The sequence below is a fragment of the Eumetopias jubatus genome, unplaced genomic scaffold (assembly GCF_037043125.1).
Source record: "Eumetopias jubatus isolate StellerSeaLion01/CBP00866 unplaced genomic scaffold, mEumJub1_p1.0 scaffold_8, whole genome shotgun sequence".
Classification (NCBI taxonomy): Eukaryota; Metazoa; Chordata; class Mammalia; order Carnivora; family Otariidae; genus Eumetopias; species Eumetopias jubatus.
In genome coordinates, this window is record NW_028274814.1 from 130,322,129 (window position 1) to 130,341,239 (window position 19,111).

The following is a 19,111-nucleotide window of genomic DNA, read 5'->3' on the forward strand; positions in this document are numbered from 1 at the left end:
TGAGAACAAAGGACAAGAAGTCCTCAGGATAGGGTGGGGGGGGGGCACAGACCTGACCTTAGAGAAGTCCCTACGGAGAGGGGTGTAGGGAGAAGCCTTCCCGGGGTTGGGAGGGCAACAGGCAGAGGGAGGGACTCGAGCAATAAGGCAATCAAACTCTGGCAGAAGTGGTAGGAAAAGTCCGCCTGGGGGAAGGAAGGAGGCAGGCAGCCAGAGCAGAGAGGCCTGGGGCAGGGGCAGCAGCTGGAGAAGCCTCAGTGGTGTGTGCCTGGGTCAAGGAAGGGGCTGGGGCACCTCCTCCCCCCCGCCAGGCCTCCCCAGCTCATCCCCCTCCCACCCTGCCCCCAGCAGTTCCCCAGGGCCTGAGCAAGGCCTGCAAGGTGGGACATGGGCCCAGCGCATTGGAGCCTATTCCCCGGGCGTGTGGGCCAGAGGCCGGTGTGGCTGAAACCAGAGCCCGGGGGCCGCCACCAAACCAGCAGCCAGCTGGATGGGCTTCCCCAGCCAGAGGCAGCTGCCGCCCGATGGGACGGTGGGACACTGGGGGCCTCTGTGCAGGCCAGGGAGACCCCGGAGGCACAACACAGGCATCCCCACCCAGGTGCCCTCTCAGGGGGCTGCAGACTTTCAAGGGGAGAGGGAAAGCCCTGATGCCCAAGTCGGGTCCGAATTTGCCTGAACATTCACCTGCCGAATGACCAACTTGACCCAACACTGTGTGTTTGAAATTGCAAGAGACTGAGGGAGCGTAAGGTAAGTTTGTTCTTGTCAGCAGGGTGGGGGCCCCCGAGGAAGGGGAGGGGAGGTTTATGAAATGAAGCAGCTCTGTCCTCTCGCTCAGCTGGGTGACGCACCACATGTTTTCTGTCTCACCCCAGAAGCGGCGTTTGCTGCATGTGACATTCTTTCGCTCGCCCCGAGTCTCTTAGGGGCTCTTGCTTCACCAGCACCGCCGTGGTAAACACCACCCTAGTCCAGTGGCCGGCTCCCAGGCCCTCGGGGGAGGCCTCAGCATCTGCGTCTGTTCCCAGGGAAAGCTGCAGGGAGGCCGCCCCAGTTGGAGGACAGCCTCTGTCCAGAGTGTGGGAGGCCAGGACACCAGGGCCCCTCAGGCCCCTCCGAGTCCCAGCTCAGCAGCCCACCGGCCTCTCATCCCCGCTCCCTGCTTGGAGGGCCCCGGGGGACGCCCACAGAGCCGGTAAGGCCTCCGGGAGGGCTGGGGAGTCGACCTGGGGCTTTCTGCCTTATCGATGTGAACAAACCACAAGGCCCACACTCACACACACACACACACACACACACACACACACACACACACACACACACACACACACGGAGACACAGATCTCAGCCCACGACTGCGCAGGTTATTCCCACAGACATGGAGGCTAGAACTGGGTCTGCCGTTTCCTAGCTGTGTGACCACGGGCAAGCCACTGACCCACACCGCTCCCCCGGGGTCTCAGTTTCGCCATCTGCAACTCGGGAGACTCACAACCACAATCCTGTACTCAAACCTTCGGGGCCAGATGTGTTTCAGAGTTTCCCATGGTTTGGATTTGGGGAAAGGTTCTGGAAAGGTTTTTCAACCCCCTCGCCGCCCTGTTTGGTCACATGCTACTATTTCTCAGGGAAACCACGAATATGCGAATGAAGCAGGATACACAAGAACCGTGTCCTTGCACCCGGGCGGGTCAGGGTCAGGTCCCTCCACCACACGAATTACCGAAACAGGTCTTGGTTTCCAGCGACTTCAGAAAGTCACGGTTACAGATCTGAGGCATCGGCCCTCGCCCATCCCCCAGCTCAGAGGGCGGGAGAGCCATGTGACAGCACCCACGGTGGTCACTGGTGACGCATCTGTGGGGCGCCCAGTCCACACTGGGCGCTGAGGGACTCGCTCCTCACCACGGCCCTGAGCCACAGGCACTGTTTTGAGGTCCATTTCACAGCTGGGGAATCGAGGCCAAGCGCCGGTGAGGAACAGCTCCGTGTGGTCCGCTAGACTGAGCCCTCGCCTTACTGGCCGCTACCCTGGCGCCCAGCACACAGCGAGGGCAGGGCAAGGGGGGGTTGGGCCTCCGCCCATGGTTCTACTGCTTTGCTTCCTGCACAGCTAGAAGGGAAAGAGGCAAGAAAAGAAAACAAAAGTGAAAAACATTTCTCGGTAAGCCCTGCTCTTCCCAGGTGTTGCTTCAGTTTGTACCATTTCTGTGCCGGCAGAGCCCGGACCAAGTTCTCAGCTGGCTCAGAAGAGGTCTGCAGAGCTTCGGGCTTTCCTCCGGGGAACAGAACCTGCTGGAGACTCTGCTACAGCCTCCCGCCAGACCAGAGGCCCCAGGGAGGTGAGGACAGAGCGCAGGGTGGGGTCCTCCTGTCCCTGGGCACCCGAGTCCTCAGCGAGACAGCAGGCGGAGCGAGGCTGTAGGCACTTGGCTCACAACAGAGAGCTGGAACCAGGGCCACCGGGGGTCACATCCCCGTCCTGCCAGGGCTCTGGCCTCGGGAAAGGCCTGAAGCGCGACTTCTTTGATGGTAAATCAGGGTAGGATTCTCTCTTCCTGGGCTGTTTGAAGTTTAGGTGGAAACAGGATTACAAAGGCGATAGGACAAACCAAGTTACATCTCACCTCTGCCGGCTGGGGAGCACCCGCCTCCAACTGGTGCTAGAGGAGAGGGTCGGCCCCCAGAGTGTAGGAGGCCTCACTGGTGACAAGAGTTTCCCTCGAGGGCATGTCATCCTTGGAGAAACAAAGAGGCTGAGTGACTTGTCTCCAAAGTGCAAAGCCAACCGGCAGTGTTCCCGGGACTGTAGGTTTATTGGGCAGGGGGAGACTTGGGGAACGAAGGGTGGTGGTGAAGATTCAGGGGAGTATCTTGAAGCCGTGTTTTCAGAGTGAGCTGCCTTTTACCTAGCTGGTATGTTGGAGGGAGTTGGTTTGCAAGGAAGCGGCCGCCAAATGGTAGGATCCTCGCACATCCACAGAGAGAAGGTGAGTGGGGGGTGGGGTGGGAGCAAAGGGCTCCCTGCATCATCTTCCCTGTTCATCCCATAGGACTCATAGGACATGGCGAGGTATGACAGGGTGCTGGCAAAGAATGGGGCTCCAGACCAGGGTTTTTCTTTCCTTTTCGTTTCTTTTTGAAGATCTATTTGTTATTTTCAGAGAAAGAGACCGGGGGTGTGGGAGGGAGGTGGAGGAGCAGAGAGAGAGAGAGAGAGAATCTCAAGCAAACTCCCTGCTGAGCATGGAGTCTGCGGCGGGGCTGGATCCCAGGACCCCAAGATCATGACTTGAGTTGAAATCAAGAGTCGGATGCACAACCAACTAAGCCACCCAGGTGCCCCAAGAATTGAGGTTTTTCCACCTTAGCACCACTGACATTTTGGACTGCGTCATTTCTTGTCCTGTGCACTGCAGGGTGTTTAGAAACCTCATTAGCCTCCACCCACTCAAGGCCAGTAGCTGTACTTCCTGCCTCCCCCAGAGTTGGATGACAATTGTAAACATCTCCAGATATTACCAACATCCCTGGGGAGAAAACTCCGCCTCGATTGAGGTCTATCGCTTTCGGCTTGACTTGCAGACCTGGCTGGAATCACACTGTGTGCTTGTCTATACCGGCTGCATGGTATTGGTCTCCCTGTGCCTCGGTTTCCTCAGCTGGAAAATGGGGATAATTTTAGCATCTGTGTCACAGAGTCATTGAGAGAATTAAGGGTGTATAAAGTAGGTAGATACATGTTTGGCACAATTAAGCCCCAAAACGTGCCTCATATTATAGGCCATGGGCACCCTGGAGCCAAATCCCTGAAACCTAGCTTTATAAGTCAGAGAGGAGAAAACATTTTTTTTTTAATTTTTTTATTGTTATGTTAACCACCATACATTACATCATTAGTTTTTGATGTAGGGTTCCATGATTCATCGTTTGTGCATAACACCCAGTGCTCCATGCAGAACGTGCCCTCTTTAATACCCATCACCAGGCTAACCCATCCCCCCACCCTCCTCCCCTCTAGAACCCTCAGTTTGTTTTTCAGAGTCCGTCGTCTCTCATGGTTCGTCTAGGAGAAAACATTTTTTTTAAAAAGATGATTTATTTATTTAATTGAGAGAGAGTGAGAGAGAGAGCAGGAGCAGGGGGAGGGGCAGAGGCAGAGGGAGAAGCGGACTCCCCGCTGAGCAGGGAGCCTGACATGGGGCTCGATCCCAGGACCCTGGGATCATGACCCAAGCCAAAGGCAGACACTTTAACCGCCTGAGCCACCCAGGTGCCCAAGAAAATGTTTTTCATCTTTGATGCAGGAAATAATCCAGAGAAAGACTATCCTAAGACTATCCCAAAGAAATACCCAAATGTGTGGGTATTTTCAACATTTATATAAGGATCAAAAAGTATTTATAAAGCAAAAATTATAAAAGCAAACAAAAACAAAGCTCAAACTGAAGACAACCCAAAAATTCAATAGCAGGAGAATTATTAAATACATAATAATAACACCCATCTAATGGAATGTTACACAGCCTTTAAATAGCTTGTTTGAGACTATTTAATCATATGGGGTCCCACTGTAATGTAATGTTAAATGACAAAAATTCACACAAAACTGAATGTACGTCATGAGTCTAAATTTTGTTTTGCTGGGCGCCTGGGTGGCTCAGTCGGTTAAGCGACTGCCTTCGGCTCAGGTCATGATCCTGGAGTCCCGGGATCGAGTCCCGCATCGGGCTCCCTGCTCGGCGGGGAGCCTGCTTCTCCCTCTGACCCTCCCCCCGTCTCATGTGCTCTCTCTCTCTCTCTCATTCTCACTCCCTCTAAATAAATAAATCCTAAAAAAAATTTTTTTTTGTTTTGCTTATAAAATAAAATGTCCACAGTGGTTATTTTGTGAGGTGAGAATACAGAAGAATTGTATTTTTTATTTCTACATCTTCTACGTAAACCTGTATTTATTTAAATCATTAGGGGGGAAAAAGGATTGCAAGGGTTTTTGTGCTTTCAAAACATGTGTGGGGGGACTTTCTTATTTATTTATTTATTTAACAGAGAGAGAGCGCGCAAGCAGTGGGAGGGGCAGAGGCAGAGGGAGAAGCAGGCTCTCCCGCTGAGCAGGGAGCCCGATGTGGGGCTCGATCCCAGGACCCTGGGATCATGACCTGAGCCGAAGGCAGACGCTTAACGACTGAGCCACCCAGGCGCCCCTGGGGGGACAGTCTTTAAAAAAAAAAATCAAGGTATCACAGGCAGGTATATGGCAAAAGTGATTGATAGAAAGTATAAAAGGATGAAGCATGAAAAGCAAGCTTCCCTCTCATCCCTGACCCCCAATCCAATCAGTGTTACTAGTTTCTGGTCTCTACAAACATATGTGTCTTTCTTCAATGCAAATGGGAGCACACTATACAGTATCCTATACCCTGCCTTCTCATGTACCAATGTGTGCTGGAGAGCCTTCCCTCTGCTCATATGGATTTGCCTCATTTGGTTAAATGACTGCATACTATTTCATGGTTAGATAAACCACATACTTAACTAGTCCATTTGGGGTGGTTTTCAGACTTTTCTTTCTCTCTCTCTCTTTCTCTTCTTTCTTTCTTTCTTTCTTTCTTTCTTTCTTTCTTTCTTTCTTTCTTTCTTTCTTTCTTTCTTTCTTTTCTTTCTTTCTTTTCTTTCTTTTCTTTCTTTCTTTTCTTTTCTTTCTTTCTTTCTTTCTTTCTTTTCTTTCTTTTCTTTCTTTCTTTTCTTTTCTTTCTTTCTTTCTTTTCTTTCTTTCTCTCTCTCTTTCTTTTCTTTTTCTTTCTTTCTTTCCCTTTCTTTCTTTCTTTCTTTCTTTCTTTCTTTCTTTCTTTCTTTCTTTCTTTCTTTTTCTTTTTTTCTTTCTTTCTTTCGTTCCCTTCCTTCCTTCCTTCCTTCCTTCCCTTCCCTTTCTTCCTTCCTTTCCTTTCCTTTCTTTCTTTCCTTCCTTTTTTTTAAACTATGAATTATGCTTGCTTTTTGCTTCCTTTTTGTATCTGCATGTTTGGCTGGTTCTTTTTTTAAAAAAATAACCTTCATATTTTAGAATAGTTTTAGATCTACAGCAAAAGTGAGGGGAAAGTACAGAGATTTCCCATACGCCCCCTGGGTCCCCCCTCCCACGCACAGCACTCCCCCACCTCATCAACATCCCAGACCAGAATGGGACCCTTGTTATAGCTGGTGAGCCTACACTGACACATCATTATCAACCAGAGTCCATAGTTTACATTGGGGTTCTCTCTTGGTGTTGTGTATTTTATGGGTTTGGGCAAATGTATAATGGCATGTATCCATCCACCATTGCAATAGCTGACAGAATAGTCTCCCTGGCCTAAAAATCCTCTGTGCTCTGTCTATTCCTCATTCCCTCCCACCAGCCCCTGGCAACCACGGCTCTTTTTACTGTCTCCACAATTATGCCTTTTCCAGAATGTCCTATAGTTGGAATCACACCGAGCGTAGCTTTTTCAGACTGGCTACTTTCACTTAGTAAAATGCATTTAAATTTCCCCCGGGTTTTTTCATGGCTTGATAGCTCATTTTTTATAGTGCTGAATAATAATATTACTCCTTTATCTGGCTGGACCACCATTTGTTTCCTCACTACTGAAAGACATCTTGGTGGTCTCCAAGTTTTGGCAATTATGAATAAAGTTTCTATAAATATCTGTGTGCAGGTTTTTGTGTGGACACAAGTTTTCAAATCCTTTGGGTAAATATCAAGGAATGTGATTGCTGTATGGTCAGAGTATGTTTAGTTTTGGTAAGAAATTCCCAACGGTCTTTCAAAGTGTCTTTGCATTCCCGCCAGCAATCAGAGAGGGTTCCTGGTGCTCCATATCCTCACCAGCATCTGGGGTTACGAGTGTTCTGGATTTTATCCATTCCACTAGGTGTATGCTATGGTATTTTTAAGTTTTAATTTTGAGATAATGGTAGATTCACATGCAGTTGTAAGAAATAATACAGGGGGAGCCCACGTACCCCCTTTACTCAGATTCCCTGGTGTAAGGTTTTGCAAAATTGTCCTACCATAACACAACTGAGAAACTGACATTGATACAAACCACCAACTTATTCAGAATCCACCAGTTTCACTCCCACTCATTTGTGTGTGTGTGTGTGTGCATTTGTGTGAGCATGTGTGTGTATTTAGTTCTACGCAGTTTCCTCACATGTGTAGATTTGGGTGGTCAACACCAGAATTAAGATACAGAACAGTTCCATCGTAGGGGTCCCTTGCCCTACCCTTTATCAACACAGCCACCTCCCTGGGCTGCTATGACTTTGTCCATTCTTCTAGTTTTAACTTTTCTGGGTCACTGTGTTTCAGATGTATCTCTTGTAAGCCATATATATGGTTGATTTTGCTTTCTAAACCAGTATCAGGGTCTTTTCCTTTTGATAGAAGATACTTATCCCATTTATACTTACGAAAAATGCAGGAACTACTGTCCCTGAACATTTATTGGCGTTTTTCCTTTCCTAGCTAGTTCACAGAGAAGGAAGAGGAAACAGAGCAGTGAGTTAATTTTCTTGAAATTTCAGAACCGGTAAGTGGCAGAGGGAGCTTCCAATCCACTTCACCATACTGTCTTTATACTAACGGTAGGTCAAGTTTCCTCTTCTGGAAGGTTAAAACAATGTCTCTTCCCAGCCAGACTCCCTGTCCTTCTGATACGGAAAAGAGCAGAGACGCCCTTCTGAACTTCCCAGCAACAGAGACCCCCTCAGATTTGCCAAGGTTAGTTTCCTTCCATTCCAGCCATTTTCATGAGAGGGTAAAGCAGAATCCAATGATGTCTTTGTAGGGGAAAGATGGAAAGCAGAATGTCCCCCAGAACACTTAAAAATACAAGGATACACAAGATGTGACTTCCAAAATGTCTTTGTTTTCCTTGTACTTCACTTGCTGCTCCTTCTCCGCTTCTTGCCGCTTCCTTGTCTTCTTCCTGGGCTTAACTGTTGGGATACTGCTGGGCTCAGTCATGGACCACACTTGACCTTTACTAGTACTTTCTTCCTAGGGCTCTTATGCAATTTCATGGCTTTAAGTACTTTCTATACAGATGGCTCCCAAATTTAATCTCCCAGCTGGAACAGGAATCATAGATCCATTGCCTGCTCAGCATCGCTTGGATGTCTAATGGGCACCTCCAACTTAACTCACCCCAAACTGCAGTCCATTACCTGCCCAGAAAACCTTCAGCCCTTCCCATCTCAGGAAATAGAATCTTCACTGTAACAGTCCTTCACGCCCCAAACTTGACTCACCCTGAAGTCATCCTGCACTCTGCCCTCCCACATCCCACGCCCCTGAAGAATCCTGTGGCTTCCTGCAAATACAATCTCTCTCATCACTTCTGCCAGCCCAGTCCAAGCGGCTGTCCTCTCTTGCTCTAACCACCACAGTCGCTTCTAACTGGTCTCCTTGCTTCCCCTCTTGCAAATCTGGAATCTCTTTTCCAGCCCAAGTGATCATTTTAACATCTAAGTTAGATCAGGGCCACCATTAGCCCATGTGGTGCCCTGGGGCTTATTAGAAAAAGCCCACCCAGCCTGCGAATGGATATAGCTCTGAGGATGCATGCTCTACAGCCGGGCGCCTGGTTGGCTCAGTCGGTCAAGCGTCTGCCTTCAGCTCAGGTCATGATTCCAGGGTCCTGGGATGGAGTCCCACATCGGGCTCTCTGCTCAGCGGGGAGTCCGCTTCTCCCTCTCCCACTCTCTCTCAAATAAATAAATAAAATCTTTAAAAAATGGATAGCGGCTCTGTGCAAGCAAGCACGCATGCAATCAAAGTGCTCCTTTTTCCAGATAAGACACAGCACCTATCCCTGGCCCCAGGTCTGAACACTTGGCAAGTAGATTCTGGGATGGATTTCAGACCCCACCCGTATGCTCTGGCAGGACCTTTTGCAGTTCTCAGAATATTAATATAATATCGATATGTCTGTTGGAATGTAATTTATACAAAGGGGCCTTATAAGTTGTTGTTGTTGTGAAATGATCTTTTAATCATTATAATCAATTCATTCATAATAGCCAATGACCAGAAACAACCGAAACATATCAATCAATGGAAGAATAGATCAACAAATTTCAGTGTGTTTATTTATTTATTTATTTTTAAGATTTCATTTATTTATTTGAGAGAGAGAGAGAGGAGCAGAGAGGAGCAGAGAGGGAGAAGGACAAGGAGACTCCCCTCTGAGCACAGAGCCCGACGTAGGGCTCGATCTCATGACCCTGAGATCATGACCTGAGCAGAAATCGAGAGTCGGACGTTTAACCGACTTAGCCACCCAGGCGCGGTGTATTTATATAATGAAATGTTCCATAGCAATCATTTCTAAAACCAATGATACCCACAATGGGGGCGAATTTCACACACGTTAAACTGAGCGGAAGAATCCAAACAAACAAATGACTCCATTTATATGAAGTTCAAGAACAGGCAAACTGATCAGTGGTTATGGAAGAGTGGTTACCCCCCGGGGGTGGGGGAGATGAGGACTGACTGCGAGCAGGCCAAAGAAAGCTGCTTTTTTATATCTTGATCAGGGTGGTGATTACTTGGGTGTATGTGTCTGTGAAAGCTTATTGAGCTGAGGACTTGACTTTATGTGCTTACCGTAGATAAGCGACACTGCAATATAAAATGTACGGGCAGTAGTTTGCAAATATTTAGTATATTGTCAGTATTTCATTATTACTTTGATTTTACATAACCTAAAATCCCACCGCAAACCTTGAAATTCACATGGTTTCCTGGCACCTGCAATAACCTTGTTTTCCAGGTGTCCAAGCAGGACGTTGCACCAATGACTCATGAGGGCACCTCTAATTCTCCCATGGACCAAATGAGCTCAACTTTGGGGTGGCAGGAGCCTCTGGACAACAGGGCAGGGACGGAATGCCCGAGGTAAGGTGGAGAGCTTTGTCCCTGGGGAGGGCGGCTCCTGCTGAAATGCTCCAGGCACCCTCCTGCTATGCGATAGGGAAACAAATATTCCACGGCCTACACTGAATATTTTGGAGAGAAGGCCAGATCAGTCAGGTGCCCGACAGTGGGCAATAGGCCTGGAAGGGCAGAAACTGCCCCGCCTATAGAGGTGAGGCCCGTGAGGGCTCAGCCATTACCAAAAGGGCCCATTGGTGTCACTGCGTTGAAGAACTCAGGCCCAATGAGCCGCAAATCCGCAGACGTCACCCCACCAGCTTCCAGCACAGTGCGGACAGTCAACAGACGTTCGCAGAGTGAGCCAGGGGAGCTGTATGCGAGGGGGTGCCTTCTAGAGCGGGACCATCATGCTGCACCTGTCCCCCCGTGAGGATGCGAGGCAGCAGGAAATGCCCGCATCGGAGACATTCGGGTTCATTCAAAAGCACAAGAAGCCAAACTCCCGTTCTCTCTCAACCATGTTAAAGACAAAACTCAGTAGTGGACGCACAGTGGGGGTAGTCAATCTCTGTACCTCCTTGTCCTTCCGCCTCCTTGTCCCCATTCCCCTGAGGAAACACAAGGGCAGGGAGGGCTGGATTGTGGCATCCGTAAAGGTTAGGGGTCCTCAGCTGTGTCCCCCCTCCTGGCCTTCATCCCTCCCCTTATCCCTGCAAGCCCGTGGCAACCTTCTCCTCTGTGAATTGATTTACAGCTGCTGATTAACTGATCATTGGGCCTAAATTCATTCGTTATTAACGCTAAGGGGTTTCCTTGGAAGTATATTTGTTTTTTTACCTTTTCCATTGAGAAATTGTGTGCATGTGTTGAGAGAGAGAAAGATATTAAAAGGTGTGTGTGTGTGTGTGTGTGTGTGTGTGTGTGTGTGTGTGTATTTCAGTGAGGAATTCCTGACATCAGCCGACAGAGGAGAGAAAAACAGCCCAGAATGGCGGTGGGCTCAGAGCTCCATCTTCATCTCACGCGTCCCTTCGCTCAAGTCCCCTTTCCTCTCTGGGCTTCTGTTCCCTCCGCTGAAAAGTAAAGGTGGTAGCTTGGACCCTGGCTAGGGCTCCTTCCAGTTCTGAGTCTCTCCTCTGGGCCAGGGAATCCGTCATCACCGGGCCTCCCAAGCTCGCCTTCAAGAAGATGCACCAATGGCCCTTGGTTTGAGGACAGTGCCCGAAGGAGTAGGTTTGCTCTTCCCTGACACTGTTCTCCCATAAAGGCCAAACTCCTCTGGGGTGATGAAGATCCCTTAATACTCTGTACTGTGAGACACTGGGGAGGAGATGCCCTTTGTCCCTGACATCTTCCATGAAGGACCCAACCCATCTGCTTGAGTCGTCAGGTAAAGCTGGCGAAGTGCCAAGGAGAACCTTCAAGATATTAGTGATAATTTACTTCAGCCCTCTTGGTGTTCAACTCCGGTTGGAGGCAAAGGCCACCACAGCAGCCAAAGTCAAGGCCGTGGGAGTGTGGGCTGCATTGTACAGCAGGGTGCCTCCTCCCTCTGACCTGCGGCTACAAACGCAGGACCCTCCGCCCGGTCTCCTCCTTCGCCTGCCTTTCCCACACCTGCCCCTCCCTTAGTCTCAGGTTCTTTATCTTGACTCAGATCTTAGCATTTCCTCACTGCCCCTCCTGGGTGACCGTCTCTTTGAACAAGGCTGAACATGTCCCCCAGGACTAATCTACCTTCTCCATCTCTTAGGCAAGGCTGTGTTTCTCCCATTTGTCCCTCCAGAAGTCTCTATGATGTGTGTTTCTTCTCTTCATGGAAGCAGCAGCTCCCAACAATGCTCTGGGACTCTCCATGGCTGGGTGAGAGGTAACAGAGGTGTCAGGGAGATGCAGGAAGGATGCAGAGGCAGGAGTGGCAAGAACACCCAGAAACCACAATGGGCCTAAGAATGTGACTTTCCCATCTGGGAGACTTAAGCAAAACCTGTATTTTGCTCACTCGCAGGGACCAGGATGACATTCTTTTGTGTGAGGATGTGCAGCAACAAGATGAGGATCTGTCAGCTGAAGAAATAATATTTTTGAGAGAGTTTCCCATCATCAAGGAAGAGCTAGAAGTGAACATCAGGAAGCTCCATGCCCTTGCAGACAGCATCGACACAACCCACAGAACATTCACCAAGACCAACATGGTGGCCACCTCCCTCACTGTGGTCTCAGACGCCATGAGCATGCTGGGTCTGGTCCTTGCTCCAGCAACAGTAGGAGGAAGTCTGGCGCTCTCTGCTGCTGGTAAAGTTTTGGGGACAGCAGTCGGGTTCACCAGCATCTTCATCAACATCATGGAACACCGTCAAAATCAAAAAGCCCAAACTCACGCCAGCACCCTAGTGCCCACCCATGACCATGAGGTCAACGAGGCTCAGGGAAAGAAAGTCTTCTACGTCCTGAGTGTCGGAAAGAAGGCCTATGATTATGGAAGTAACATCAGTGATATTAAGAAGAACATCCGTGCCTGTCAGATAGCCAGAGCCCACCCGCGTCTGGCCACTGCTGCCAAGCGTCTCCTGACCACTGGCCAAGTCTCAGCCCGAAGGAGCATGCAGTTGCAAAGGGCCTTTAAGGGCACAATAGTGCTGATGGAGAAAAATGTTCGCATGCTGTGTAGTGCTATGGCTGGCTTCTCCCTCTGCCAGAACGTGGTCACCCTCCGGAGCAACTGGAAGCAACTGAAGGAAGGAGAAGGAAGCAAGATGGCAGAAGAGCTGAGAGCCCATGCTCAGGAGCTGGAAAGGAAGCTGATGGAACTCACCCAGCTCTGTGAGAGTCTGCAGCAGTAAGTGAGGCTGACATCTCCTTCGTGGGTAGGGCTGGAGGGAAGGGAGAAACTTTAACTGGGGCTGATGGGCACCAAGGTTTAAGGAAAGGGTGTTAAGGGAGCCAGCGTGTGTGTGTGTGTGTGTGTGTGTGTGTGTGTGTGCGTGTGTGTGTGTGTGTGAAGTTTGCTTGGATGTTCCTGAGGATTTGGGGCACCTGGTGGCCCGGGGGGTCCAAATGACATCAGGTGCCTCTTGATGATAATGGCGCCTGTCCTGGACAGACCTGGTCATGCCTTCAATTTCTCTCTCAATGCTCCTTGAGGTCCATGGGCTGGGAAGAGGGTCTTCCCAGGTGTACGGCAGAGAGCACTGAGCCACAGGGAGCGTTACAGACTGAAATGTGTCCCTGAACCTTCATAGGTTGAAGCCCCAGTGTGACTATTTGGAGGTGGGGCCTTTGGGAAGTGACTGGGGCTGAATCAGGTCATAGGAAGGGGTGGTCCTATGAGACTGGTGTCCTTCTAAGAGGAGGAGGGAATACAAGAGGGCTCTCTCTTTCTGCCTGCGCCCGCACAGAGGGAAAGTCCGTAGGAAGACACGGCAAGAAGGCGGCCATCTCCAAAGCTAGGGGGGAGGGCTCACCAGAAACCCAACTGGCCGGAGCCTCCAGAACTACACATTCCCCTTATATAAGGCACTCGGTCTGTGCTATTCCGCTAGGGCAGCCCCAGCTGACGAAGACAGGGAGCTTTGGTGACTCGCCAAGTGCTCACAGCTAAGGGGTGGCAGAGTCAGGATACAAAGCCAGGAAGCCTGCCAGGCTGCCCCCCGAGCCCTCCTTCGCAAGCCCTCCTGTGACTGGTGTTTTTGTTTCTTTACAGAAACTCTTCCAAGAGAAAAGGCCAGGGAGCTCATCTTTGGGCGGAGCCACTGGGTCTCTGGCTTGACCCCCAGGCAGGCGTGGGGAAGCAGGTCCCCAGGTGACAGGAGAGGACTCTGAGCAGACTTAAAAGGCGATAGGGTGGGGGCGGGCTGGGTTGGCAGAGGCGATGCCTAGAGACTTAGCAACTGGGAGGTCCAACTGGGGCCTGAGGGCACGGTCAGCTAGTGAGTGTGGTGAGGTCCGTCTGTCCTGCCTCTCCTTCACCACCCTGCTTCTTCATTCTCCCCCATCCCTTCTCTCGGGAGGTGCCTCTTTCCCGCTGCTTTTCCCGTGCCCCATTCACTCACGTGCACACAGTGGGTCCTCATGAAGCATGTGTCGATTGGTGTGGGCTCTATATTAAATGCAGAGGATAGGACAGGAGGGTCCCCGAGGTGAGGGGCATCTTGTGCTCACCTTTCTGTGGCCAGCTGCCTGCTCTGCTCCCTTCCTCCTGCACCCAAGGTAATGCTGGGTAAGACCCGGGTTTGCACACAACAGGACGTCACTGGAACCTGCTCGACCAGATTCCATCAGGAAGGAGAGAGGCCCCGGAACGCTTCTCTCCTCCCCAAGTTCAGAGCAACTTAGGATGTCCTCGGAAACTGTGAGGACCTCTCCAGGCTTTCCGTGTCACCTATCTTCAACCTACTTCTTTCTTAGGTTTTAGCTGCTGTTTTGAAAGCAGTGCATGGACATTAAATACAATTTTTTTAAAATTCTGGCAGGGGCGCCTGGGTGGCTCAGTTGGTTAAGCATCTGCCTCTGGCTCAGGTCATGATGGAGCCCGCATCCGGCTCCTTGCTCAGCTGAGAGCCTGCTTCTCCTTCTCCCTCTCCCTCTGCCTTCCGCTCCTCCTGCTTGTGCTCTCTGTCAAATAAATAAATAAAATCTTAAAAAATAGTAAAATAAAATAAAATTCAAACAAGTAAAACATAAGAGTTAGAAATAATGCATCGACTGGACGCCTGGGTGGCTCAGTTGTTAAGCGTCTGCCTTCGGCTCAGGTCATGGTCCCAGGGTCCTAGGATCGAGTCCCACATCGGGCTCCATGCTCGGCAGGAAGCCTGCTTCTCCCTCTCCCACTCCCTCTGCTTGTGTTCCCTCTCTCGCTGTGTCTCTCTCTGTCAAATAAACAAAATCTTAAAAAAAAAAACAAATAATGCATCAACCAAGGGTGACGACTGTTGGCAGTCTGGTGTAGAATATTAAAGCACCTGCCTTCCATACTTGTCCTGAGACTGCCCACTGGGGACCCTCCCTCAAGGCTGCGTTACATCCTAGATTTTTTTCTGCAACCCAGTTTCCTCTCTCTCTCATTCTCAATTCTCCCCTTTGCCTACAGATCTAGAACTTTCCAGGGCGCTGTTTTCACTTTGCAATATTTTCCTACCATTCTCTATTTCACTTAGTTTTTATAGACTTTTTTTTTTAATGTTACGAGATATTCTCTTGATTATATATATACAATCTTTTAAATTAGACATATGTTAGTCATCACTTTCTGTTTTAGGTAGCCAAAAGCCACGCAAACTGGCTAACACAAAAAAGGGAGTTTATTGACTTGTGTGCTTAGACACCTAAGGGTACAGCGGGCTTCAGGTGTGTCTGGATCCAGAGAACAAAAAAGGATGTCATCAGGCATTTGTCTTTCCATTTCTCAGGCAGGCCTGCACCAGGTTCAGACAAGAGCCCTCCCCCAAGCCCCCCCCACCCCTGCAACCCAGTGCACCCCCTTCCAGCTGGGTGCTCCCAAGGGGAAGGGGGCGGGGCAGAGGCCCAGGGACCGCTCTGATTGGTCAGGACTGGGTCACGTGCCTTTGCCTGCGCCGGACGCTGGCCTGAGCGGTGGGCGCTGTAGGGTACGGGAATGGAGAAAGTTGCCAGAAGAGGAAAAGTAAGGGCCACACTAGATGCCTTCCGCTTTCAGGGACTTTTAGATTATTTCAATTTTTTTTTTTATGCATAGTGGTAAAATGAATATCTGTGTGCCAAAGGCTTATTGCATTATTATTACGATTTCTTTTCTTAAAATAGAGTCCCTGACTTGGGGTCCCTGAATAAAGAAGGACCCTATGAAGGGAAAGGAGGAGTCTCCACCTACCCCCCCCCCATTACAGTAGTGAAATATATCATGGGAAACGGGAAAGATTTAAAGCGTGGAGGGGAAAGAGAGCCACTGTCCCCATTTCAGACCACAGCCTGCCAGTCCCATTTCCCACATCTTACCCTCGCGGGGGTTAAATGGTTGTCGTGCCACTGAGCTTCCTGCTTTTGCTGTTCTCATTTCTTCTCAGAAGTTCTTCAGGAGCAGAATGATGACAGAAAAAACTCTCTGAAGGCCTGAGATACTGCGGGAAGCCATTTGAGATTTCCTTCCAAGTCAACGTGACTGTGTAGAATCTTTGTTCAAACCCAAAGCCTGATTTATGGCCCGCCACGCATGCGTCAGGCATCGTACACGTGCTTTGTGAGTGAGCCACCTGAAGGAAAACCATCTTGTCCTCGAGGTCAATCAATGCTCCTACCCCCCCCCCCCCGCATTCCTTTCTGGTAAACCCGTGATTCCTGCCTGCGTGCAAATCTATAATCGTTAGAGCTTTTACAAGATGTAAGAAAGGCTATCACCCTGTAAACACGGTTCATTCTCCCCGGAGCCCGTTCTCCCCTGTGAAGAGCGTGTCCTTTCTGCCAATAAAACTCTCTTTCTTACTTTTAGAGATTCTAAAAGGTGTGTTCATTGTGCGTCCACAGTAAGTAAATAAACGGCTTTCTCCACGTTTAATACTGTGGGCTTTGTGTATGAGCATCCTTGCACCAAAGAAACGCTCTGGATAGTCATGCCCGGCCCAGAGCAGATCGTCTCTCGGCGTGGCCTTTTGTTTCTTCCGACGAATGTCTGGAAGAAAACGGAAAAGAATGAATTAGAGTGGCGATTGGAGAGCCGCCTGCAACACTCAGTGGCCTGGTTCCATGTCTGCGTTTTGGTGCTTGGGCCCTGAGGTTAAGTGTAACCGGAATGAAACCCAGGGCTCCACGTGGGCGTGGATGTGCGGTGCCCACTCTCAGCAGAAATGACAGAAATGTCAGTCCTTACAGAGGCGGTTGCGTGGGTATCGAGGGGCTGCTGAGGCCACCCTGCCTGCCTCACCCACGTCTCTCAGCCTCAGCCTCTCCCTGCTGAGGGTAGGGGCTCTGGGCCGGGCTGCCCCTGTCTCTGCACCCCCTCCCTACCTTGGGGCCCCAGTGGCCTTCTCTCTCCCTCCCGGGGGGGCAATGCCTCCAAGCTTGAGCTCTCTGTGCATCGCCGTCTGCTTCCCCAGGAGTGAGCTCTTCCACCACCTGGAATCCTGCAGAATCGGTGCCTTCACCTCCTGTATCTCTCCACTATTAAGGCTTCGCACTCCTCGCCGGGAGAAGCCCTTCGTCCATCTGTCCTCTCTCTTCCAGCTTGAGTACGGTTCTTTGTGGGGGTCCCAGGAGTTCTGAGAAGCCGATGGGATCTGAGATGTAATGTCTCTGTCAGTAAGATGAGAAAGATGCACACGTTCACATGCTCCAGTGAGAATGGAGCAAACAGCTGACAGGTGCCCCTTGATGCCACAATGGACACAAGTTCCAGGCTTTTCCAAAGCGTTGGGCCTTCCAAAGTGGCCAGTGAAGTTTTCCTGCCCGTGCTGAGATCTGTGACCATAGCAAACAGGAGGTCAACGGTCCTGCTCATGCCCTGCCCCTCTAGTCGAAGGAAATTAGGAATCTCCGTCAGTAAGCTAAACTCCAAGTCGGCTGGGGATGGGGGCGATCCATCCATCAGCACCTGACTAGTTGGGGGTGGCCTCAAGGGGCCTTCCTGTGTCAGTCCAGCTCACCCAGGCCCACCCTCAACTATGAACTTCAGGTGGCCCTTGAATTTGTGATGAAATGCAAAATATGGTCATCTATAAATCACAGTCCCATGGGTCTAAAATCTAACTTTCAGCTGAAAGAAAACCAAATGGCCATGTGTTCTAGTCAATGCACATGTTATATTCAAAGAAATAGCTGTCTGGGGGAAAGTGTATCAGAAAGCAATTTGAACCCTTTCTTGGTCTCTTGAGACAATGAAAAGATGTGTGTTTGCAGGAAAGGGGGAGAAAGGGAGAGATATCCTTAATTCATAGTTATAATTCACCTAGACAAAACTACAGTGGAAAACTAACTTCCTTTCACTGATAGGCGAGACCATGTAGACCAGTACTGTTCAATGTGGCATCCACTGGCCACATGGCTATTGAGCACTTGAAATATGGCAAGTCCAAATTAGGATGTGCTGTAAGTATAAAATACACATTGGATTTCAAAGGCATAGTGTAAAATATATATAAAATATTCAATTAATAAGAGTGTCTGAGGGGCTCAGTCGGTTAAGTGTCCAGCTCTTGATCTCGGCTCAGGTCTTGATCTCCGCGTCATGGGTTCAAGACCTGCACTGGGCTTCATGCTGGCTATGAGCCTACTTAAAAAAAAAAAATCCAGTTAAAAATTTTAATTGATCACATGTTGAAATGATAACATTTTGGACAGATTGCATTAAATTTTGGACAGATTGCATTAAATTAAATGTATTATTAAAATCAATTTCACCTGTTTTTTTTAAATGTGCCTCCAGGGGTGTTATGCTGAGTGAAATAAGTCAATCAGAGAAAGACATGTATCATATGACCTCACTGATATGAGGAATTCTTAATCTCAGGAAACAAACTGAGTTTTGCTGGAGTGGTGGGGGGTGGGAGGGATGGGGTGGCTGCGTGATAGACATTGGGGAGGGTATGCGCTATGGTGAGCGCTGTGAATTGTGCAAGACTGTTGAATCACAGATCTGTACCTCTGAAGCAATGCAATATACGTTAAGAAAAAAAAAGAAGAAGAAGATAGCAGGAGGGGAAGAATGAAGGGGAGTAAGTCGGAGGGGGAGACGAACCATGAGAGACGATGGACTCTGAAAAACAAACTGAGGGTTCTAGAGGGGAGGGGGGTGGGGGGATGGGTTAGCCTGGTGATGGGTATTAAAGAGGGCACGTTCTGTGTGGAGCACTGGGTGTTATGCACAAACAATGAATCATGGAACACTACATCAAAAACTAATGATGTAATGTATGGTGATCAACATAACAATAAAAAAATTTTAAAAAATGCGCCTCCAGAAATATTTTTAAAAGATTTTATGTATTCATTTGAGAGAGAGAGAGAGTGTGTACTATTGGGGGGGCAGAGTGAGAGGGAGAAGCAGACTCCCTGCTGAGCAGGGAGCCCAATGTGGGGCGCGATCCCAAGACCCAGAGCCAATGAAGAAGGAGACCAGAGTCAGGCAGGTGGAGATGAAAGTATCAGCTTGATTAAAGTTGTTGGAAGAAGCAGCTTTAGGTTGGATGCCCAAGCTGGTTTGCTTCCACTTCACTC

At 49.5% G+C, this 19,111-nt stretch overlaps 1 protein-coding gene across 11 annotated transcripts; it reads left to right on the forward strand.

Moving 5' to 3' along the window:
- The first annotated feature begins 921 nt into the window (after window positions 1-921).
- Window positions 922-16,390, forward strand: APOL6 (apolipoprotein L6). 11 transcript variants are annotated; one of them, XM_088025322.1, is made up of 7 exons: window positions 922-1,198; window positions 2,224-2,345; window positions 7,514-7,577; window positions 7,682-7,768; window positions 9,825-9,949; window positions 11,937-12,767; window positions 15,970-16,390. In XM_088025322.1, exons 5-7 carry the CDS (start codon window positions 9,849-9,851, stop codon window positions 15,989-15,991), a joined length of 954 nt encoding a protein of 317 aa, XP_087881448.1. In that variant the 5' UTR covers window positions 922-1,198; window positions 2,224-2,345; window positions 7,514-7,577; window positions 7,682-7,768; window positions 9,825-9,848; the 3' UTR covers window positions 15,992-16,390. The 11 variants fall into 11 exon arrangements, with proteins under 11 accessions (XP_087881448.1, XP_087881455.1, XP_087881449.1 ...); XM_088025323.1 differs by lacking the exon at window positions 922-1,198 and adding an exon at window positions 1,908-1,976; XM_088025321.1 differs by lacking the exon at window positions 922-1,198 and having other exon boundaries at window positions 2,153-2,345.
- The last annotated feature ends 2,721 nt before the right edge of the window (window positions 16,391-19,111 follow it).

Coding starts and splice junctions, on each gene's coding strand:
- APOL6 (XM_088025322.1), top strand. CDS start 9,849: ATGACTCATGAGGGCACCTCTAATTCTCCCATGGACCAAATGAGCTCA. Junction 9,950..11,936: donor GCAGGGACGGAATGCCCGAG/GTAAGGTGGAGA, acceptor GCTCACTCGCAG/GGACCAGGATGACATTCTTT. Junction 12,768..15,969: donor CTCTGTGAGAGTCTGCAGCA/GTAAGTGAGGCT, acceptor ATTTCTTCTCAG/AAGTTCTTCAGGAGCAGAAT.